This window comes from Elaeis guineensis, chromosome 7 (assembly GCF_000442705.2).
Source record: "Elaeis guineensis isolate ETL-2024a chromosome 7, EG11, whole genome shotgun sequence".
In the NCBI taxonomy this organism is placed as follows: Eukaryota; Viridiplantae; Streptophyta; class Magnoliopsida; order Arecales; family Arecaceae; genus Elaeis; species Elaeis guineensis.
In genome coordinates, this window is record NC_025999.2 from 96158633 (window position 1) to 96183209 (window position 24577).

Below are 24577 nucleotides of genomic sequence, written 5' to 3' on the forward strand. Positions count from 1 at the left end.
AAGTGTATTAATTATTCAAGTCAAAGTTTGGATTATTTTTTTTTAAATTGAACTAAGACATCTTGTTAGTGTAAATTTTGAATGACTTATATAAGGGACAAGATTTTGTATGGATTTATCGATTAATATTAAGGGTGGTGATGAAGAGAGCTCTATAAGAAATAATCAAGTTGATTCTACTTAAGATTGTTGGCTTGAGTTCTTCTAGTTTGTTAAGTTAGAATTAATTCTTTTAAAAAGAAAGATTGATTTAGAAATTATCTAAACGATTGTAAGATAAATCTAAGGTTAACTCCAATCGATTCTAGACATGTTGGATTCTTGAAGAGTGATGAAACTTATGCAATGATTTCAAATATTGGAAGTGGATCAAGATTTAATTTTTATATGCTATACCCAAAGGTAGTAAAGATAAAAAAACTTAAAATTTTGCCGTAAGTCTTATATGAAATTTGAAGGTTGGATCTATCCTGAATTGATCTAACATATAAGGATATTTTATCTTAATAGACTTATATAATTTGATAAATTAAGATCAGAGTGCGCAGCAAAAGCGTGATAGATTAAATTGATTAGAAATATTAATCTTTTAAATCAAAAGATATTATGATGAAATACATTAGTTGCAAATAAGAAAGGATTTTATTGATAATGAAAGGATACTATAAATTTTGATCTAATTTGATCATAGCCGGATAATTTTTGTCAGTAGGTTGCTTCATTGTAGATAATGCCAAAAAAAATTAGATATCTCAAGTTTATTAACAGTTTGATAGTTTTGATATTAGTTCAAACTTAGAATATCCTGACATAGATCTCATATTTTTTTTAAAATTTAATATTGTTACTTGGATTGATATAAAAGATTGAGGTTTTCTTAAGATGAGAGTCTACATATAAAATTTGTTGGAAGGTCAAGAGAAGAAAGAAATCGATGATTGTGAAGAGTGTCCGATGTTTGACCTTTATTTATTTTCTATCAAGGATAGTCTGAGATAATTATGAATTTTGAGTGAAATGTATTAGACAAATAATGGTGGTATATTAATACAAGTCCAAAATGTTACAGTTCTTCAAAAAAGTTGAGAAATCAATAAGAAGGGATGAGTTTGAGATTTCAAATAATTTTTGTTATAACAAGATCATGAGAAATAAATAATATATAAGACATTATCGTAAACTTAAGAATGACATGAAGAATGTATACTTTGAAATATGTATCTCGAACGACATAACTTAATTTCGAGGATGAAATTATTTTAAGGAGGGGAGATTGTCACGGTCCAGCCCATAGGGCTTTTGGGCCTGGCGAAATTTGGAGAAGCTTAAAATAGAGCCGACGGGAGGAGGAGGAAGACTCATAACCGGAGTCTTCTTCCCCTCCGACCCCAGTGAAATCGGACCCATGGAATCCGAGTAAAGGTAGGAAATCTCCCTTATAAACCCTTCTTCCCTTCCTTAGGTATCTATAAAAGGTATTTTGAAGAGATTTTAAGAAATTTGAGAGATTTTTTCAAGAGAATCCGGGAGTTCTTAGATGGAGAAAAAGGAGGTCGTCGGAGTTCTTCTCGACCGTCGGAGCAAGGTAAGCTCCTTTCCTACTCTTCTTCCTTCCTAGGCATCTTTCTTTTGTTGGCAATTGACGGCAAGCCGTCGAATTGAAGAAGAACAGGGCCATCCCTGTTTTTTCTTATTTTTCTCCCTTGTGTGCCACCGGCAACAGCCACCGTTGGGGCTGTCACCGAGGCTGTGGATGCGTCGCCGTCGGCTGCTGTCGGAGGGTGGCCGGGGTCGGCCCTCCTTGGCCGCATGAGGGTGAGAGGAGATGGAGGGGGACGATGCCCTTGTTTTGGACGAGGAAAAGGAAAAAGAAAGAAGAAAAAGAGAAGGAAAAGGAAAAGAAAAGAAAAAAAAAAGAAAAAGAGAAAGAGAAAAAGAAAATAGAAAAAAAAAGAAAGAGAGAATTTTCTCTCTCTCCTCTCTCTCCTTTCTCTTCCTTTTTCTCTCTCTCCTCTCTCTACCTTCTCTCTCCAATTTCTCTCTAGATTCTCTCTCTAGACCTTTTTCTCTCTTTTTGTGGATTTTATCTCTCTAGAATCTTTCTCTACTCTCTCTCTGATTGCATCACAGATCCTAGGATAAATTTGAAATAAAAATATGATGATTTGAGATTGCTCTAAAATTCGTGCGGTAGATTTGATCCCATTCCGATCCTATTCGAAATTGTAACACTTGATTCATATTAAGTCACCCTGATAGGACCTCTGATAATCTTGACCATGATTGCCTCATCTGAAGGATACGAAGATTTCTCTCTTCATTTTCTCTCTCTACTTTCTCTCTAGAAGTCTTATGGATCAGTGGAGGATCCAGATACTTAGATAAATCCTAATTTTGATTAATCTTAAGAGAGGTCCTCGATTTGTGTTATTAGGATCGATTATCGATAATTTCTCTATATGTGATTTTTATATGATCAGGATCATGAAGAGATGATTGTCTGCATATGATATCGAGTGGAATATTTTGTTAGAGAAATTCATAAATCAAAGAAGAACATTGATTTCTGTGCTTGGATCAGTCACCGGTAAAGGTAAGAATCCCTGTACATGATCACTATTATATATATGCTATTTTACTGTTGGTCTTGCATCGTTGGTTTTACATCGTCGGATTTGAGATCGATGAATTTATTATACCTGAGATATTGTTATTTGATTTTGAGCATGAATATGTTATGTCAATATATATGTATCAGAGATTGATGGCGTGATTATGGATATGACTATCTGAATTGATTATAATGCAAGACAGAATTGATTTGATGAAATCAATACATAATGATTAAATGAAAAGAAAGAGATATATGGTATGGACTAGCCTTGTCATGTAGAACAGCCGGCCAGGAGTTTATGCTTAGGACAGCCCGCCAGGAGCTTATGTCTGGGACAGCCCCCACTGGCTTACAGGTGGATCAGCCGGTTAAGAGCTCATGCCTGGGACAGCCCGCTAGGAGCTTATGCTTGGGACAGCCTCTCACAGGCTTTCGTACGTGGGACAACCGGCCAGGAGCTCACCCTGGGACAGTCTTGAAAGACTTTTTAAGTGGATTCGATCCGGATGATGACTGAGGTATAGACTTGGATAGTCTAGAGCCAGAAAGAAAATGTTAAAAATCATGTGATTATGAAAAGAGAAATGAAAGATAAGACATGAAATAATTGTTGAATAAAAGTGTTTCACTTGTTAACATATGATGATGCATCTATTTTAACAAGACAGAAAATTTATGGATGTTTGCATTATTCTGGACATTGAATATGAGATTTTATATTTTATTGCTTATCCTTATTTTCAGATTATTTTACTATATGAGTGTGATATGGAAATTCTTACTGGGCTGTAAAGCTTACACTTCTTCATTTTTTTTTTCTTCTCAGAGTTACAGGACGTTCATGATTGGCTATGGCTTAGATTTATGGGTGAGCAGATGGATAGATAGAGTGTCATAGTACCTGATCAGAGGATTGAAGAAAATTAATTTGTAATTATGCAAGATTTTACGAATTATTGTTGAAATTAATTATTATGGATATTAAGATTGTAATGATTTATTTTGGCCTTGCATATTCTTTAGGGCTTGCTCTAAGGAGTGTGCAGCCATCACGTATCCGATCCGGATATTGGGTTCGGGGCGTAACAGACTACGTGACCTAATCAGATGGAATGGTATTTTTTTCTACACCGGATGTGATGTACAAAGAATTACTCATAAGTTATTGCAGGATAAATCATCTTGTCGTCCCTGAGGCAGCTAAATTTTTTTCTAAATCGGTGGTGATGGTTTAGCTGTCAGAGATGTGGTCGTGAAAGGTTGTGCAAAGCCATTAGAGAAGCCTACTGAAGCACCTAAAACGTCTATGCCAGGTAGCCAGCAAAATGAAGTATCCCCGTTGCCTGTGGCGCATTTTGACTTCTCTCAGTATAGGAGGACAATTCAGATAACCATGATGTAGATATAGATGAAGCTGGTTTTCATGCTGGGAGCGGACATGCGAATAGCAGTTCTACGAAGCAGAAATGTCTAATGACTTCAGACATTCCAAAACATTTTGAAGATCAGGGGAATTTTTCAAAGAAAAACCAGAATCTTCCGTAAATATGTCACCTGATATGAGCTCTTGTGACTCATGTTGTCCAACTAGAAATTTGCCTCAAAGTGTGAGAATGGTTCTTGTTTAACCGTACGCGGTTTCCCGATTCAAGTGAATGGAGCCAAGCATATGCATAATGACGAAAATTTATCTTTTGGTCTGCCACTACCTGGTTGTGATGCTTATGATATGGAGAAAGAAACCATGAGGAGATCAATGGGTCATGGCAGCTATGAAGAAGCCGCAACTCCATCCACTTCTATGCTATTGAATGATCGTTTGAGGCTTACCGATTGGCTTCCTTCTGAAGTATGCAGTGTATACATGAAGAAAGGCATATCAAAGCTATACCCTTGACAGGTTTGCTTCCATTTTCCTTTCCTTCCGGCATATCATACCAGTAGAGAAGCTAAAACAACTGAGATAAATTAATATTTTAGTGTTTAAATGATATGCATGCAACAGGAGTAAATTTTCATTGCAACGATGATACCACGTCATTATAACAAATCAATCAACAATAAAAAATGGATGAAATACAGAAAGATAGTGTGGGATATTATCCACAGGTTGGAAATTGATAAAATATATGGCAACCAGAAAAATATAAATTTTTTTATTAACTTGCCATAGATTTGATAGGGTAACGCCACTGCAATGCATATTTTTTCGTATAACAGAGGATAGATTCAGAAACAACAATAAGGTTGCCCCATAGTGTCCTAATTATCGTGGGTTCAAAATATAGAAACTGCCTCCCTACGCGTGGATGGAAGGCCATGTGCGTCTGACCATTCCAAAATTCTTCAGTGGCGGGTCTTGTGCACCGAGATGTTTTTTATTGGATTATTTTTGTAACGTAGTTAACACAATGTCTCTGGACTTCTTTTATTTTTTTTCTTTTTTTTGGTTTGAATATTTGTCTTTATTTGATACGGATAAGGGGTTTCCCGGTCTTATTCTTCGCAGTGAATGCACAAGTTTTTATGTTTCTTACCTTTTGTACTTATAACATCATATCACGATGTTTAATATTCCAATGTGTATTGACTGCAAGCATCGGTTATGCAGGGATACTCTGGAATATGTTAGAGGCCATTATTGAGGATGAGAACAGGAGTGAGAATGAGAGGTTTATATGCGCATTTAAAGGGTCTGGATCTGTCAACAGCATCATATCGGTATTGTCAAATACTTTCCCAAATATGGAAATTGAGGTCTCCAACTCCTCTTTCATGATCCATCAATACACATTAAATTGATGTTGCCTTCCTCGTTGCGTTCCCCTAGTATCATTGGTACCTGTGCCAGCATTTCCCATTTTATCTAGTTATTTTCACCTTTTTTGGGAGATTTACTACACATCCACATTGGTCGTCTCACGTATTCGGCGATGCTTATATTATTATATACCAATTTCCAACGTCTAGACTATGTAGAAACAATAATGTCTTGCCTGACATATTGTTTTCTATAAGTTTACAGGAGCTTAAATACTTCTTGAGATGATGATGAGCATTGTAAATTCACATGGTCAAATTGGTATATTTACAGTTTTGTAATTATTTAATGCATGCTCAATTTTCATGCTGTTAAATAACTTAGTTTGCATGTGCAGTATCTTTCAAATATATGTGGATCATGATCAGATCTGATCTAATCCTACTTGGTATAATTTAAAATCTTATCGATAAAAATTAGTATAAAATATATTATTTAAATTTTTTGATCTTATCTAAGTATCAAAGATCTATCTAATTGAGAATAGATATATGATTAAATACATATCTGCATAGATCCTTAACAATTCTAGTTAATTTGAAGCCAACATCTTCCTATTGAAGGGATATGAGCCAATTCACCTTCCAGCTGGTGGCGATTCTTTTTCTTAATTAGTTAACATAGGAAATTCAAATCCAATACATTCAAATGCAGAAAGACGGAAAAGCTTCTAATTAAAACTTGGGCAAAGTTCATTTACCTCCAAAACAAGTTTATGCCATTGTAAGTAAATGCTAACGACTTAGGCACCATCACATAAATAAAAGCCATGAAAAAAAAAAAAGTTCACCGTAATATAAATTTTATTTTTACTTATACAGAAAAAAACTTCTATAGACAGACCGATCATAGAAATTATGGTTGGACCATCATCATTTGTCACATACATAAGATTTATCTATTTTTCTTTTGTTAATATTTTAACGTGTGTACATAAGTATGTCGGGTCATCTATCTTTTGATAGATATTTCGAAAGGATATTTAATCATAATTTTTTCTATAATCGGTCCGATTATAAAAATTTTATCCATAGAAAAATATATACATCACCGTAACTTCTGAAACTGTAATAGGATAGCCTAGCCAAAGAAATCTTCCATAGAAGCTTTGTAGGGCAATCGCTCCTTCACCTCCAACGATGAGACGCTCTATTTGTTGGGCGTCCAAACAATATCGCTCTGCAGTAGGAAGTGGCAGATGGGCACCGTCCCGGGCTTGACATGAAGCAGCTTAAAGGCCACATGCTCGGGATTGTATCCGGCCGTGTCGGTGTGGCATGTAGCCACCCCCTCCACCTTGGTCCCATCCTTCCCGACCATCGACACCTTGTACGCCTCTGCGTCCCGACCATCGACACCTTGTACGCCTCTGCGCTCGTCATGTGGCAGTAGAACACGGCGTATGGATACTTCTCACCGTGGCAAACCACCGCCTTAGAGACAGGCTGCTTCTGCACTTTGGATATGCTGTAAACTTGTTTCGGTGTACCCTCCCTATCGACCGTCGTCGACAGGGCTCGGACGTCACGTGTCCCAAGGCTGGACGTGCTGAAATCCACCATGGCCTCGACCGAGGTGGCGCAGTATTTGGTCTCTCCCTCCATCGCCGGCTTCTCGCACTCTTGAAGGGTCTTCTTCATGGCCTCGGCCTCGATGGAGTTAGGTGTGATGGAGAGGCGGGAAAGGATCTCCGGGAGCTTCGCGGAGGAGAAGGGGATGGAGTCGGCGGCTTGGCGTGGAAGAAGGGTAGCGCCGGTGATGGTCCGGATGAAGTGAAACGTCATCCTGGCACCCGGGTGCAAGTCCTTCTCAAGGAAGTAGATGGCTACGGAGGGATCCTGGATTTGGCTCTGAGTAGTGGCGGTGCGGTACGAGATAAATAACCCTTTGTCCCACTTGTCATCTTCAAACACACCTACAATTACGTTCGAATTATTGCTATGTTAATTACATGAAGATGGGTGGTCCATAATCTAATGATTTAAGTAAAATTAAGCAGAGGGTAGGCTACAGCTAGCAGGAATTGTTAATGTGCACTATAAGAAATTTAGTTTTTTGTGACAAGCAATGTTGCCACTGAAACTTGAAATATTGTCACTGATGAATTTCTCTGACAACAAACTATTGTCACTAGCCGGTCGCAATTGCTTCATCGCTAAAACCATTTATGACAACTTAAATTTCTTGTCACTGAATCATTTCTTTTTTGTGACAATAGAGCTTGTCACTTAATGTACTTTTTGCTGTCACCAATACAATGAAATGGACATGCCTTGAAGGGTCTTGTGACAATAGTAAATCTATTTAGAGATGAGTTCTCTTATTGTAGAAAAGTCTTACAGAGACAAGAGTTTCACTTGTCACTGAAAATAAAATTTGTGGCAACTTAACTTGTCACAGAAACAAATCATTCTTGTCACAATGCAATAACGTAAATTGATTTTGGGACAATAATGACTCTATTTAGTGATAAAGTTTTTTGTCACTGAAATAGCTTAAAGTGACAAGAACTTTTGTTGTCAAGGAAAATCTCATATGTCACAACTTGTTATTATCACTAAAATTTAGTGTACCATTCTTTTATGACAATTTATGACTACAGAAATTCATCTCATTCACAAGCAAACTAAGAATCCAAATACATCTTTCTCAATGTTTGCATTTCAGTAGATATCCAAAATAAAAATCACAAGATAGTACCAGTAGTTCATAAGCACTCCATATGCTATTTAATTGATCAAAACCAACAGTACATGATCCAAGACATCCAAAGAATTTTCAATTTCACTGTTTGGAATTCGACAGAACATCCAAAATTAATTTAAAAAAAATACTGACTAGTACCTATAGTTCATAAGTACCCTACATTCTACTTAACTGATCAAAACTAACAGCCTATGACATCCATATTTTCAAATTGAAGCTAGTTGATGTACTCCCATAATGCCAACAGAAGTAGCTGCCCATATTATTCCTGCATATAAACAAGGTTTGGATTAGTAAATGATTGGCTAGAATAAAGTTTTGAGTAATTAAAGTCTAGCAACCTCTAGATAAGCAACAGATTATCCACTAAAAATTTTTTTAAAAAAATTAAGGCAACCTTTTTTGCATATAATTTATAAATTTATACCTCATATTGAAAAGTTGAGACAACAAGAAAGGTTTTCAATCTATGTTTTCAATGGATTACACAAGAAATGAGCTCAGGCATGTTAGCAATTAAACTTCTAAAATAAAAAATTAAAAAAAAAGAATTGACTATATATTAAAAATCTCAATTCAAAGTTGCCCTTCCTAGAATTATAAAAAATTATGGATCTCACACTCTTAGAATGCGGCACTATACCTAAGTATACTATAGCTGATTGGTTGTTGTTTATATTCCTCTCTTATAGATCATTGAAAACAAGAAAAAAATATCATATTTAACTTTTCTACTTTCTTAAAAGTAAAAAATTTTTACTTGGTCAAGGTTCATGCATTGAGGAAGATGAAGCTCTTGATTGGGAGAAAGTTTCAAAAAAGGCAGCAAAGCGAGCTTGGATCATAGCATTAATTTTTTCATTAACTTGTTCCTCCATTTGAGCTTGAATCTCAGCTCTAACCTCATCTTGTAATTGAGCTCGAACGTCTTCTCTAATGCTATCCACCAAAAATTTCTTAGCTTATTCGACAGCTCTTTGTACCTCTTCTTGCACATTTTCATTATACCCAACTCTCTTAGATGGTGCCTTCTTTCCAGCACCTTTGCCACGAAAATAACCAGACTTTTGGCCAAGTACTTGCAGTAATATATCATCGCGAATCATTTGGGATTCATTCTCTTGTGTTTGACGTTGAACAACCTCCTCAAGTTGTTCCTGCAATAGATTATCAAAGATTAGATACCAAAATAATGCATAATGAATTTTAAGAACAATAAGAAAATTTTTTTAACTAACATGGATCTCCTTGGATTTAGGGTCAGACCATACTAATTCTCCTTCTTTATTTTTCTTAGTGTGCTGAATCAACCAAACCTAATCTGATGGTGCTTTTTCACCTATTTCTGGGTCCCTCTGAAATGAATCACAAAAAAATAAGTGTTTTATTTAGAAGTTCCTAAAACTATGTTAAATCTTCAATTTATTCTAAAAACTTACAATTGATTCTTCAACTTCAGCATAAGATCGGGTGCCACATGTATGCTTAGTAACTAGCTTTGCCCTATTTGCTACATTTCGCTTGCTTACTTTCTACAAACAATTGATACATGCAACTAACATCATCTATAAATCCAAAATGATGATGTATATATTTTAAATATAAATTCAACTTTAATTTACAAAAACCTGAAAAGTATCAGAGCTGAAGTATGCCATCATATATTTCCAATCTTCTGAAGTAACATCTTCAGGAATATTAGCCAACCTCTTCTCATCAGTTCTAAATTTCTTATATAAATCATGCAAGTGATTTCTCCAACCTCTATAAAGTCGTTGCATGGTGGCCAAGACAAAAATACATAAACGATATTCATTCCTATCATCTTCCATCTTAAACTTCTCCTAGAAGACACAAACAATGTAAATTGTATGTTAATATATATAAATAGAAATAAACAAGATACTAAAATCAATCATAAATATTTAATTTACCTTTACTTGCAGCCACATTCGCTCACCTACTCTATTTGCCACATCTGGCCAATTTTTTGTAGTTAATGGAGCTTGTGTCCTGACAACATAACCACAAAAATTGACAATATCTCTAGCATTTTCTCCTACTGCTCTCAGTATATCATGAGGGATGCTAACTTTCAATGGTCCATTCTTTGTTCTCATATCAACTTTAATACATTTGTAACGCCCACGCACATTCTTACTTGAAACAGTTGCTATAGAAAATAAATTACAATTAGTATAACTAAGTTTAAGTAGAATAAATTAAAAGTTTCAACTATAAATAAAATATTATTATACCAGCATTACTACAATGACCAGAAACTCTTGGTTGAGTTTGAAGTTGCTGTCCATGGGATTGACTTTGCTGCAATTCAAGCATCTGGTCTTGGTGTTCATTTGTCTGCTGGTTTTGTTGGTCCCAAAGTTATGCCTCTTCTTGTGATTGATTTCACTGCAGCCTTTCTCGACGAGGTGATGTAACTTTATTTGTTTGAAATCTTATATCAATAACAGGGCATTGTCCTCGTCCACCAATTCGTGCACCTCTTCCTCTACATCTAACCATTTCCTAATAAAAATAATAAGCAAGCTTTTTAGTAAAAGTTCAACTAATTATCAGCAACATCTACTAAATGCACAAAAAAATATGAATATGCCATCAGAAGATACAAAAATAACATAAATATAATAAAATGATTTAAATTAAAATACCTATTGGTCATCACATAATGTTTCTTCTTCCAACATGACAAAAAATAAAATTCTAATTACAAATAGGCTAATCATCAGGACTATATTTGTAATAACCCAGATAAAAAAAAAAAGAAAACAGAGGATATCGGGAGGAAGAAGACTCCCACTGAGAGTCTTCTTCCCACCGTGAAAAGGAGTGGAGAATCCGAGTAAAAAACGGATTCTTCCTCTATAAAACCCCTCTCTCCCCCTCCTAAACAACCCATAGTGATCACCGGTTCTCTCTCTCCTTTCTTCTTGTTTTCTCTGGTTGAAGTCAAGGTCTCCCGTACTTGTGCTCGTCGGAAATTGGAGCTGACGACATTGCCGGAGCTCGAGGTAAGCCCCTCCCCTTCTTCCTCTCCCTCTTCCCTTTCTCCTCTGGCCCAAAGCCTCGCCGCCGGCCACCGTCTTCGCCGAAAAATCCATGAACAAGAAATCCTCTGTTTTTCGATCTCTTTTTGATTCTCGCCGGTCGAACTTTGCCACTGGCCATCCATTGCCCACCGCCGCCTCCACCTGTTGCCGAATCTCCGGCCAAGCTGCCGGAGCTCGAGCCACCGAGGGGGGGACCTCACGGTCTTCCCCTGTTTCAGCCAAGGGTGGTCGCGGGAAGAAAAGAAGAAAGGAAGAAGAAGAAGAAAAGAAAAAGAAAAGAAAAAGGAAAAAGAAAAAGAAAAGAAAAAGGAAAAAGAAAAAAGAAAAGAAAAAAAAAGGAAAAAGAGAAAGAGAAAAATAAAAATAAAAATAAAATAAAATAAAATAAAAAGAAGAAGAAGGAGAGAATTTTCCTCTCTCTCCTTTCTCTCTTCTTTCTCTCTCTTTTCTCTCTCCTCTCTCTACCTTCTCTCTCTACATTTTCTCTCTCTAGATTCTCTCTCTAGACTTTTCTCTCTCTTTACGAATTTTGTCTCTTTAGGATCTTTTCTTCCTCTCTGATTGCATCATGAATCCTAAAATAAACTTGAAGATGAAAATAAGATGATTTGAGATTGCTCTGAAATTCGTGCGGTAGATCTGATCCCAGTCCGATTCTATTCAAAATTGTAACACTTGATTCATATTGAGTCACCCTGATAGGACCTCTGATGATCTCGATCATGAGTGCCTCATCGGAAGGATATGAAGATTCTCTCTCCACTTTCTCTCTCTACTTTCTCTCTCTAGAATTTTCTCTCTCTTCATGAATTTTCTCTCTCTAGAAGTCTTATGAATCAGTGGAGGATCCAGATACTTAGGTAAATCCTAATTTTGATTAATCCTAAGAGAGATCCTAGATTTGTGTTATCAGGTCGATTATCGATAATTTTCTCCATATATGAATTTTTATATTTGATCAGGATCATGAAGAGATATGATTGTCTACATAAGATGCCGAGTGAAACATCTTGTTTGTGAAATTCATAAATCAAAGAAGAACATTGATTTCTGTGTTTAGATCAGTCACCGATAAAGGTAAGAATCCCTGTACATGATCACTATTATATATATGCTATTTTACTATTGGTCTTGCATCGTTGGTTTTTGCATCGTCGGATTTGAGATCGATGAATTTATTATACTTGAGATACTGTTATTTGATTTTGAGCATGAGTATGTTATGTCAATATATATGTATCAGAGATTGATGGCATGATTATATGGATATGACATATCTGAATTGATCATAATACAAGTCAGAATTGATTTGATGAAATCAATGCATAATGATTAAATGAAAAGAAAGAGATATATGGTTTGGACTAGTCTTGTCATATGGAACAGCCCATCAGGAGCTTATGCCTGGGACAGCCCCCACTGGCTTACAGGTGGATCAGCCGATCAGGAGCTCATGCCTGGGACAGCCCACCAGGAGGTTATGCCTGGGACAGCCTCTCACGGGCTTTGGTACGTGGGACAGCTGGCCAGAAGCTCATCCTAGGACAGTCTTGAAAGACTTTTTTAAGTGGATTCGATCCGGATGATGACTGAGGTATAGAATAGGATAGTCCAGAACCAGAAAGAAAAGATTAAAAATTATGTGATTATGAAAGGAGAAATGAAAGATAAGACATGAAATAATTGTTGAACAAAAGTGTTTTACCTGTTAACATATGATGATGCATCTATTTTAACAAGACAGAAAATTTATGAATGTTTGCATTATTCTGGACATTGAACATGAGATTTTATATTTTACTGCTTATCCTTATTTTCAGACTATATTACTATATCAGTGTGATATGAGAATTCTTACTGGACTGTAAAGCTCACACCCCTTCATCTTTCTTTTTCTTCTCAGAGTTACAGGATGACTTAGATTGGCTATGGCTTAGATTTACGGATGAGCAGAAGGATAAATAGAGTGTCATAGTATCTGATCAGAGAATTGAAGAAATTTAAATTGTAATTATGCAAGATTTTATGAATTATATTTGCAATTAATTGTTAAGGATGTTAAGGTTGTAGTGATTTAATTTGGCCTTGCATATTCTTTAAGGCTTGCTCTAAGGAGTGTGCGGCCATCACGTATCCGACCCGGGTGTTGGGTTCGGGGCGTGACAATATTCATCAGAACTGTATTCATCATGGTTGTTTTGATCATCATCTGTTTCGCTTTCAACTTCTTCTTCTATCTCATCATCATTAATAAAATCATCTAATGTCAGATTCTCTCTATTTGTATCATTGTTGGGTGAAAAGCTTTGTGGTTGAACATCATCTCGATGTAGCACTCCTATCAACTCATCATTGTTCATGACTTGGCCATATTGAAAATTTTGTTCTTGTTCCTCTTGTTGGTAGACATCATCTTCGATCAAACTATCATCATCATCATCATCATCATCTGCATCATTATCTACAGATGGCACATCATAAGCATCACGTGGATAAGTTTTTACCACAACAAGCCAATTGCTATCAACTAAATCTTCTACATAGAACACTTGTTGAGCTTGAGAAGCCAACATAAAAGGCTCATTGGTGTTCAAAGATCCATGGATATTTACGCTTATCTATCCATAGTTGTCAATCCTATATTCTCGTCCCAATCGGCCAACATCCCACCAGTGACATTTGAAAAGAACTACTTTTTTATTTCTCACATACAACAATTCAAAAATATCTTCCAACACTCCATAGTATTCTTTATCAGCAGATGTATTATCTCTTTTTACAAGCACTCCACTATTCTAACTTTTTCGCCCAATTGCACGATCTCTTGCATGAAATCTGAATCTATTGACAATGTAAGTTCCATATCTATGAACTATTTTGAACGATCCAACGGCCAAGCTTAGAAGATCTTCACTTGCTTTGCCTTTAGCTTTAAGCTTTGAAACCTATTTAAGATTAATAAATTAAACCATTATTAGCATAAATAAAAGTAACTTAAAGTATTTATCTATATTATATGATACCTACACGTTCATAAAATCAATCTGAAAATTCCTTGTGATGTCTAGCCAGGACATTTCTTGAGCTCGCCTCTTCCAATTCTTTTTTATGCTTCCTATGAATGACATAATTAATCAATAATAAAGATGATTGAAGTAGAAACAAAGTTCTTTGAAGATTTTCATAATAACAAGATTTTGTTCTTACTCAATATATGGCCAAACTTCCTCACAGTTTCGAAGAATATATGCTTGAGCTTGTGTAAACTCCTGAGCATTAAGCTCATAAGACTTAAAAGCTCCTTTTGCACAGCCATCTTTTGCAAAGATTGATAGTCCTTGGTATGAAGTAGCTCCATCATCATTTCATGGGACTCGATTAAATTTTGTTTCAACACTATTTAAATACCTAGAACAGAATGTAAGGCATTCATTTGCAAGATAACCTCTTGCAATTGACCCCTCTGGACGAGCTTTGTTTCGGACATAAGACTTTAATGTTCGCAAATATCTAGATTCAAAAGATATTAACTAAGTCAAAAATAATACAACAAGAAATTACATTTAAGTTTCAAAAAGTTAAGGATTACCTTTCAACTGGATACATCCATCTATATTGGACCGGTCCACCAATTTTAGCCTCACTTGCCAAGTGAATTGGTAAATGAATCATAATATCAAAGAAAATGGATGGGAATATTGTTTCAAGTTTACACAGAGTCATAACAATGTCATCCTCTAACTGTTTTAGATCTTGAACTTTTAACGACTTTGAGCATAAGTTTCTAAAGAAGTTACTTAGCTCAATCAATGGCTCACAAACAGACTTAGGCAATAATCTCCGAATGGCAACTGGAAGTATTTGCTGCAAAAGGATATGATGGTCATGGCACTTTAAGCCAGAAATCTTCTTCTCATTTATATTCACACATCTTGATATGTTAGAAGAAAATCCATCAGGGACCCTTAGATTAGATAAGAAATTACAAAAGGCTATCTTCTCTTGTGGGGATAATGTCTAAGTTGCAACTGGCATCTTCAATTTATCATTTTCAATATAAGGATGAAGATTGTGCCTAATGTTCATATCTACAAGGTCAAAACGGTCCTTCAATGTATCTTTTATCTTTCCTTTTATATCTAGCACAGTTCCTAAAATGTTAGAAGAAACGTTTCTCGCAATATGCATCACATTAAGATTATTGCACAATTTCAGATCCTTCCAATAAGGCAATTGAAAGAATATACTCTTCTTCCTCCAATTGTAAACACCGTTAAAATCATCACGCTTATGCTTTTGACCCTTCCCAAAAGTAATTTTTTTTAACTTACGCAGCTGATCCAACACATCATCACCAGTTAGTACCTTAGGTGCATCTCTATATTCATATTTTTCATCAAAAGATCTTTTATTACATCGCCATGAATGATTTTTGGGTAAGAACCGACGATGCCCCATGTAACAAATCTTACTTCGTATTGAAAGAGAGCAAGTGTCTTTGTGGCAACAAGGACAAGCTAGTTTTCCTTTAGTCATCCATCCAGACAAATTATCATATGCGGAAAAATCATTAATAGTCCAAAGGACAGCAGCATGTAAGTTGAAATTTTGTTGTGTATGAGTATCATATGTCTCTACTCCTACATCTCATAACTCCTTCAACTCTTCAATTAAAGGCTGTAGATACACATCAATGTCATTTTCGGGGCACTTAGGACCTGGAATAAGAAGTGTCATCATAAAATAAGGATCTTTCATACACTGCCATGGAGGTAAATTATATGGAATCAACACAACTGACCATATACTATGAGGGGTAGACATATTTCTAAATGGTTGGAAGCCATCACTTGCAAGATCAAGCCTAACACTCCGAGGATCTGCAGAAAAGGACTTGTACTTATCATCAAAGGATTTTCAAGCGAATGAGTCAGCTGGATGTCTTAATATGCCATCATTTATCCTTTTCTCCTCATGCCATCTCATGTCCTTTGCAATGATTTTAGACATATACAACCTTTGGAGTCTTGGTTTCAAAGAAAAATAATGTAAAATCTTGTGAGGGATATTGCGCGTTCTGCCTTGATATTTTCAGCGGGATAAGTTACATACAGGGCATACGATTGCATTGACATGCTCTCCCCAATATATAACACAATCATTCAAGCATGCATCTATTTTTATATGTTCAAGTCCCAAATCCTGAATAAGCTTCTTAGCTTCATAAAATGAGTTTGGAACTAAGGCACCATTTGGAAGAACTTCCTTAAAAACCTTCAGCAACTTATCCATTGATGTATCACTCCAATTATTTGAACATTTTAAATGGAGTAACTTCACAGCAAAGGATAATTTGGAGACCTTGTCACATCCAGGATACAAATTTTTATCGACATCTTTAAGCAACCTATAAAAGGCTGCTGCTCCCAGATTTGGTTCTTGGGGTTCATATCCTTCATTCACATCATCTCTTTCAATATCAGTATTTATGAAAGCACATGCATCATGAACCATTCCAATTAAGTCATCATAATCTGTATTTTCTTCATCATCTAAATTATCTCTACTATTAGCATTGCATTCCTCTAAATTTTTCTCAATTATCTCACCATGATAAACCCAATATTTATAACTTTTAACAATTCCATTTCGGATCAAGTGAGCCCTCACTTCATGTCGGCCCTTAAAGACTGTATTTCTACACTTAGTACAAGGACATCGTATTCTATCACTAACAGTTGGCTGACCAAAAGTAAAGTTAAGAAACGAATGGACTCCATTTATATATTCCATACTTGCTCTGTCATTAAGTTTCATCCAGTTCTTATCTGACATTATATCCTGTACATTATAATAGACAATAAAATAATATCAACTATAATAAAATGAGTTGTTATGGTAAAACTACAATCAGCAGGTAGCGTAAGAATTAGAAAGAAAATTGAACATAGAAAATTGAGGTTCGTAAGATACTTATTTTAACAACAAATATATAATTTAAAGTCCTATATACAGTAGTTCATATTCATATCATCAATAGAACAAAGCTTCATAAATTGAATCAAAAAGTCTCAAAAATATTTATTCTGACCCCATATGAGTGTTCAGAAAGGTGGAAATTAGCCTACTGTAAGTCTCACATGGTCATTCTTATCATGGTTATGAATATTCAGCAATTCAATTTGATGTTCTTAGATCTTTCACTATACATTGGATTATTGTCTCTTCATAGTGTGGGTTGATTGTCACAAAACTATTTCTATCTTATGAGATTTGTACTTGATTGCATGTATATTGGGATATTCGATATCCTGCTTCTGGAAGATGATTTTGGGTTTTATACATCATGTGTCATCTTAGATTACCCTTTTAGAGATCAGAGGGTACAAATTGCCACATAACTAAATTACATGTCACTAATGAATTGAACATGTGACTATGTGAGTGATAAAACTCAACTGCCATTGTCGTTAACCACACATGATCACTTGGTAATTCTCCCTGATCAGCCCTGAGTTTAGTGGTTCAGTAGAGTTGCTACTGGTTAAAATTTGTGATAGACTTTCAGTAGCATATGATATCTTTTCACCTATATGCAGGTTTCGGTAAAATTACTATCAGCTAACTTGCTAGAAGCATGGGAGGCCTGACAAAGAGTATCATTGGAGATGGCAGCCCAATGCTTGCTCCCTTCTCAGGTTCAAACAACAGCCATTCTAACATACATCAGCTCTTATGTTCCTAAAAGAAAACCATGACAACAGCTAGCTAATGAAATCAGATGATTTCATCCTTTTTCTCAAGTGTTTGACATCATTTGTTTGAGTCATGAAAGAATATTTAGTCCAAATATAATATTACAAACTGTGTGCAGTCTCATTTTGCCTATGACATCATCTTTTGATTCTTTTACCGGTTGTTTGTAGCAATATATTTGGTGTGATGTTCATTACCTTTAGTTTTGCTGGACCATTTGCTTGACTATATATTACCAACAGAACAAAAATCCATCTTCTACCAAAAATAAAACTTCTACAAAAAAAAAGAACTCCATAACTTGAATCTAGAAGCCAAAAAAAATTATTTTGATCCTACATGAGAGTTCAAAAAGATGGAACTTAGCTACTACAAGTCTCACATGGTGGATTTATAACATCTTCATTTCATCAACAGAACAGAGCTCCATGTAGATACATTATTTTGGTCCTTTTGGTCCTAAACGTGAGTTCAGACAGGTGGAACTTAGCCTACAGGAAATCTTGCACTGTGGATTTGGTATCATATTCATATTATCATGAGAACACAACTCCATAAACTGATAGTTAGGAGCCAAAAAAAAAGTGGAGCTTGGAAGTCTGACACCATGGATTTAGTATCATATTCGTATTATCATTTGAATAGAACTCCATAAATTGAAAATAAAGAAACCAAAGAAAAATCCTTTCAATCGAAAATCCCCAAACCCTACAAAATATCATGCTTCTACCCAGATTAGCTCTCCAAAACCTCAAGCTCACATCGCTGCAACTCACATAAAATCCCATATCATCGGAACCTCATAACCCCTCTAATATCCTAAGATGCTCTCCTTCTCCATAGATCTCCAAAAAAAGATAACGAAATAAAAAGAAAAAGATGCAAAAACCAAAGGAAAATGATCAATCTATGAGGAAAAAGGGCATACCTTTGATTTTTTCTATCCATCCTCTGTTTCGTCTATTTTTTTGATGTTTTCTCTAGATTTTTCTCTGTTTTTTATGAGGCTTAATCAGGTGGGGAGGCTTGGAGCGGCCAAATGGGGAAGACGAGGGGTTTTGGGCCTCTTTCCTATGAAACCAAGAACAACGCGCGAAGATTGGTTTTTCAGCGGCAGTTAAGGAAATTTTTCATATTCTCGGGAGTCTCAAGAAGGAAATAATTTTGGTGTGCATATATAACTGTTTGGATGGTGTAAATATATTTTTCATCAATTTTAAAACATATAAGAGTTATAGTTTGTTGGTTAATTTGATGATTAGATTATTAACAGGTTTCAGGTTCAAATCCTCATATCCATTTATTATATTTATTTTTTTAATAAAAATTTATACATACATATATCCATTTTCTTTGATACTTGAAGAAATACGAGTGATGCATTTTTTTTTTATGAATCTTGATAAGACTCCTAACATTAGAAAAAACTCATTTTAGAGGAAACTTTAGAATAGAAATGGCAATTGGGCCATGTCAAGTCAGATACAGATAGGGACGGATAGGTATTAGATCAAATATTTATTACTCTAAATTCGATCTATTTATTAATTATTAAATAGATCAAAATTTCATACTTGAACCCAATCTATTTAATAAATAGATAAGCCAATCTGATCCATATAATTCATTTATTAAACAAGTCAAGTCATTAAACGGATTAAATAGGTTAAGTAGGTTGAGTTAAATAGATCAAAAGTATGTTAAATAGATAACATGGAACATAAAAAATGAAGGAAGATAATATGTTAAATAGGTCAAGTTAAATAGCTATTACATATATGTGGCCAAAATATAACTTGCCTTATTTGAAGGAAGATAACATAGAACATAACCAATAATAAATGCAAGCAAAATAGGGAATATAGTTTCAGAAGTATTTAATTGATTAATTAATATAGTATCTAAGAATAATATGTATACAAAGGAACTTGTGTTCAAGCCTTCTCATCTCATCTCATCCAATAGAGTAGGGCAAGCACATCATATACATCAAGGTAGTACAAATGGCAAAAATCAATGAGATACTTATGATGGTATTTTTATCATAGCTCACATGAAAACATGACAAACACAGAATACCACAAACATTAAGATTTTTCAAACACAAAAATAGAACGCACTTCAAACTCCATTCATATTTTCAACAACTAAGAGCTTAACTAGGATCTAAACCCCAACACTTTAACACGAATGTTCAAATCTATTTTTTTAATCAGACTGAAATAGTTGAGAGTAATAAGAGAAATTAAATATTCAACAAGCAATTCATAGAATTTTAAGATAGAATAGACTGAACCTACCCATGGTACAATAGAACCTATAACATTGATCTAAAGGAATTTAAAATGCACTGGGAGGCAAAATGATAACGTAGGATCAATGGAATTGCCATGTAGAGTCCTGTTTAAATAAACTAGAAAACAAATTAGGAACTAAAATCTCACCATGGTAGCATAGGGGAGAGAGAGCGAGTAATAGAGAATGGGCATATCTATACAAAAAGACTTTTGGTATTAGAGCCGGGGTTTTGAGTTCTAACTTTTAATATAGTATGACGGCCTCCTCCAAATCCAATCCAATGTACACCAGAATATTTTCTTCAATGGAGTTATCAATTGGAAGGGTGCCAGTTGTGAGTTCTCTCACATCACTACTAATAGGTGTGGGAGTTTCTGGGATTGAGTACTTGTGAAGAAGTGGTAAACATGAAGGAGATGAAACGTTTCATTTCTTCTTCTTCCTCTTCTTCTTTTTTTTTTTTTTTAGAGGGCAAAAAAAAGGCTTCCAATCAGGGGTTTGGTGCTTAATATTTTTTTGTTTCAGTGACGAGTAAATATTGTCATTGAATTTTTTTCTGTGACAAGAAAATATTTTCTGTGACAAGTAATTATTGTCACCGATGCCTTTTAGTGACAGAATTTTAATTCTTGTCACTAATAATATTTTATTTTTCTAACTAATATTTTAGTTTTTTGCACTTTTATTTAGTGACAAGTTCTAGTGACAAGAAAAAAAATTTTGTCATCAATAATTAATAATCTATGACAAGGATATTTGTTTGTCACTAAAATAAATCAATTGATGCTAATCAATGACGAACATGATTTTTTGTCATAGAATATTTATTTTCAGTGACAAAAATTTTCTTTGCCACAAAACACTTGTCACTGTAGATAAGATTTCTTGTAGTGGTGGGATGTAATCATGGTTAGGCTTGGTTGGATTATAGTTCCAGAGCATGAGCCAGCGTTGTCATTAATTTCAAGCAGAGCTCATGTTGTTTTAATTTGGATTGTTAGCTTGAGAAATTGCCGGCAGGTCCCGTCCCCAAGGGAGCTTCTAGTAGCCAAAGAACACATCTAATTTAGCCAAAAAAATTTTCTGTTCGATGGCCAATAAATTTTGTTTCGCTGCTCATGTATAAAGCAAAAAAGAAAGAACATTGACCAAACAGGTACGACTGTCTCTGAAATATAGACAGAAGGGATTAGGCTTAATGAAAGGGATTAGGCTTTTAGCCTAATTATTTCCTCGAAACAAATAAAAGGTGGTTAATTTAAGGGCGAGAATATTCCATGGCCTTCTCTCTAAATATGTCATCTCTAATTAATCTCAACTGTTGGACACTGTCGTAATATTTACTAGTTGTTCAAGCGTTTTTTTTATATTTCTGTTCTAGAAAAATTGTTAATAAACACTTCTTATTTAAATTTGTAGATTGGTAGTGATACGACACAATTATTAGCTTGAAAATAATATACCTTTACTAAATAATGAATAAAACTATTGAGTTTTAAAAAAATAAATATAAATTTTGAACTAGGGTCCTAGGCTCATTAGTTCATGGAGGCTCTAGTCAATGGCAATCCTGCTATCAGTAGAATTATGAGAGATCAAGACCAGGACGTGTCACATCATGGATGGCACAGGGCATGGGAGTGTTGGGCAAGATTGAGTTCCAGTAGACTTCCGCAGGCAAAGCAGCATGACATGCTTCTACTGCAAGCTGAAACAAAAATTTATTCCCTGGATTAGAGCACTATAGATAAAGTAAGAAGTAGATAAAGGATGGAATGGATAGCTAGGAAACCCTAGCTGTTACGCTCACCAAAAAGAACGAAAGAAAAACTAGGAAACGAGCCATGGACGAGGAAACCAAGAGTTGAACGCTAAAGCTCAAAAAGTAGAAAAGCTGATAAACATGGAATGCCAATTTTGAGGTTGATTTATAGAGGAGTTCAGAGACGAGCATGAATCCGCTGTGGTACCCATGATGCATCGTATAGGATGGTGCATCATAAGTATCATCCATCACACGGTGGCTATGTGTGACATGCATCGCATGGCTCATAATCGTGCATGGTCGTCCATCATATGATGGATGGCGCATGCAATGCACCATATGTTGGTGCGCCGTTGAGAATCTGCGCTGTCCAGGGCTTACCACCAATAAGAACCACAAGCATTATACTGCCCGAGATTCAATTATTGTGCTGCCCGGCTGCCCTTGTGCCCAGTACAAGGCGGCTTGGGTTGTCTGGAGTGATAAACATATGGACATTATCTTCTTGTTCCCCACTTCTATTTTCTGTACGAAATACAAAATTATTTTTTTTTTTGGGGAAAGTAATGGATTTGGGCCTTCCGCGTTGTTATTTTTAAAATTCGGCTATGAATTGCGATGAAGGGATAGACGTGGACCGCGTGTAAGAGGCTGACACACGGTCACCACATACAAAATTACTATTAAGTTTGGTATACATTTTTAATCCTGTCCTCATCAATTTTCATGATAATTCAGTTACTCAATATGGCATCAGAGTTCAACTTTGCTGGAGATTGCAAGCTCAAATTCCCTCCATACTAATTATTTATTTGACTGGGGATTTTAAATATCCGCACCACAAGAGCCGGTACTGCTGCTTGAATGTCCACCATTAAGGTGCCAACTAAAATGAGAGCGACAAGAGAGTAGCAGATCTTAATTTTTTTTTTTTTTTTTTTTTTATGAGGTTTTTGTAGCACTGGAGCAGTATTGTCCATGAATTATATTGTCATGCTCTTTTGTCCCTTTGCTTTCCTTTCAAGCCCCTAATCAAATCCGTGCGGTGCGGGCTTGCCTTCTTGTCTCAATATTTTTTTTTTTTCTCCTTAAATAAATCAACATATTTTGATGGTAAGATCTAAGTGGCTTTCTATTGTTGGCATGAAATTTATGTTGTTCTATTTAGCAAAAATAAAAAATAAAAAATCTAATTGGCTCATCTTTGCTTTACATTAAATCATGAAGGGTTCATTCCACAAACCAAATGCACAGCCGAATCTCCTGATCTCTTAACATCAGAAATTTTTCTTATAAGAGATCTCACCATGCAGGCCAATAACTAACATCTAGATATGCATTGTGCAGATGCTAAGTGTGATTGTTGGCACTGGACTCACAAGAGAGAGAGAGAGAGAGAGAGAGAGAGAGAGAGAGGGAGATGCTAATGTAACACATAATATTTCCCATGCAATAGGTGTAACTCATAATTCCTCGTGGGCAATCTGTACCTTGTTTTGTACCAAGTTGCAAAATTATGTGTCATAGGATACATATACATCATATGGTAACCTATTTGTTAGATTTTTCTTTACCATAAGACCACTCTTCATAAAATAATAGGCAACCATATTTTTACATATCACTTGTTATGAGGTCCGTGAATGAGAGTAAAAGTCTTTGTTTTCTGTAACAAGAATGGTGTGTCTAGCTTCAATCATGAGGCACAGATTCTATCTAACATGACCATGGTAGGGTTAAGTTCTTTGAATGATAAGGCAATTGGGTTCCACCAAATTTGTATTTATTTCTGCAGTCAGTTCAATTGCATAGTGTCAATTGCTTACAAAACGACGTATCTGGGTGGTACGTTCCAACTGCCACGCAGTGCAAAATTCTTGTCGCGAACAATTTTGTTTAGAGCTGCATAAGGAAAAAATCTTATTCAGGGGTAGTCTCTTTCAGTGGTAAGATGTAGGTGGCTTTCTAGTGTAAACATATTGAAATTTATTTGGCTCAATTAAGAAAAAATAATAAAAGTCAAATTGGCTCATCTTTGCTTTATGTTAAACGATGGAGTAATGCCACCCAACCAATGCTTGGGCGCATTTCCTGATCTTTTAACATCGAAAATTCATCTTATAAAAGGTCTCACCATGCAGGCAGGTGGCCTACATGTAGATTTACATTACATATATAGATGCTCAATGTGACTTTTGTCACTGGACTCACCAACGAGAGAGATGCTAATGTAACACATAAATCCCATGCAAGATAAGTGATATAGTTGTGGCTAAACATTTTCATTCCAGCTTGTCTTACGGCAAGTTGCAATACTATATATGTGACATAGGATGCTTGTACATCATATGCATAACCTAGATCTTTTTCCTTTACATGTGAGACCGCTCTTTATAAAATTATAGGCAACCATATTTTAACATCAATTGACAAAAGGTCCATGATTAAGAGTGCAAGTCTTTGTTTTCTGTAACAAGAATGGTGTGTCTAGCTTAACCATGGGGCACCGATTCTATCTAACATGACTTGGTAGGGTTAAGTTCTGT

General features: G+C 35.4%; 2 protein-coding genes across 5 annotated transcripts; both read right to left on the reverse strand.

Annotated features, from left to right (window-relative positions):
• Window positions 1–6416: 6416 nt before the first annotated feature.
• On the reverse strand, window positions 6417–22316 carry LOC105048271 (BURP domain-containing protein 3). 2 transcript variants are annotated; one of them, XM_073260351.1, is made up of 4 exons: window positions 22077–22316; window positions 21869–21974; window positions 6794–7350; window positions 6417–6761 (listed from the first exon to the last, which is right to left on the reverse strand). In XM_073260351.1, the coding sequence occupies exons 1-4, from the start codon at window positions 22305–22307 to the stop codon at window positions 6585–6587; spliced, it is 1071 nt and encodes a 356-aa protein (XP_073116452.1). In that variant the 5' UTR covers window positions 22308–22316; the 3' UTR covers window positions 6417–6584. The 2 variants fall into 2 exon arrangements, with proteins under 2 accessions (XP_073116452.1, XP_073116453.1); XM_073260352.1 differs by having other exon boundaries at window positions 21869–21994; window positions 22077–22188.
• On the reverse strand, window positions 8190–21856 carry LOC140859057 (uncharacterized). Of its 3 annotated transcripts, XM_073260355.1 has the most exons (8): window positions 20508–21856; window positions 10400–10670; window positions 10076–10314; window positions 9770–9985; window positions 9581–9673; window positions 9380–9496; window positions 8902–9298; window positions 8190–8409 (listed from the first exon to the last, which is right to left on the reverse strand). In XM_073260355.1, the coding sequence occupies exons 2-6, from the start codon at window positions 10479–10481 to the stop codon at window positions 9458–9460; spliced, it is 669 nt and encodes a 222-aa protein (XP_073116456.1). In that variant the 5' UTR covers window positions 10482–10670; window positions 20508–21856; the 3' UTR covers window positions 8190–8409; window positions 8902–9298; window positions 9380–9457. The 3 variants fall into 3 exon arrangements, with proteins under 3 accessions (XP_073116456.1, XP_073116455.1, XP_073116454.1); XM_073260354.1 differs by lacking the exons at window positions 9380–9496; window positions 9581–9673 and having other exon boundaries at window positions 9044–9298; XM_073260353.1 differs by lacking the exons at window positions 9380–9496; window positions 9581–9673.
• Window positions 22317–24577: the final 2261 nt, after the last annotated feature.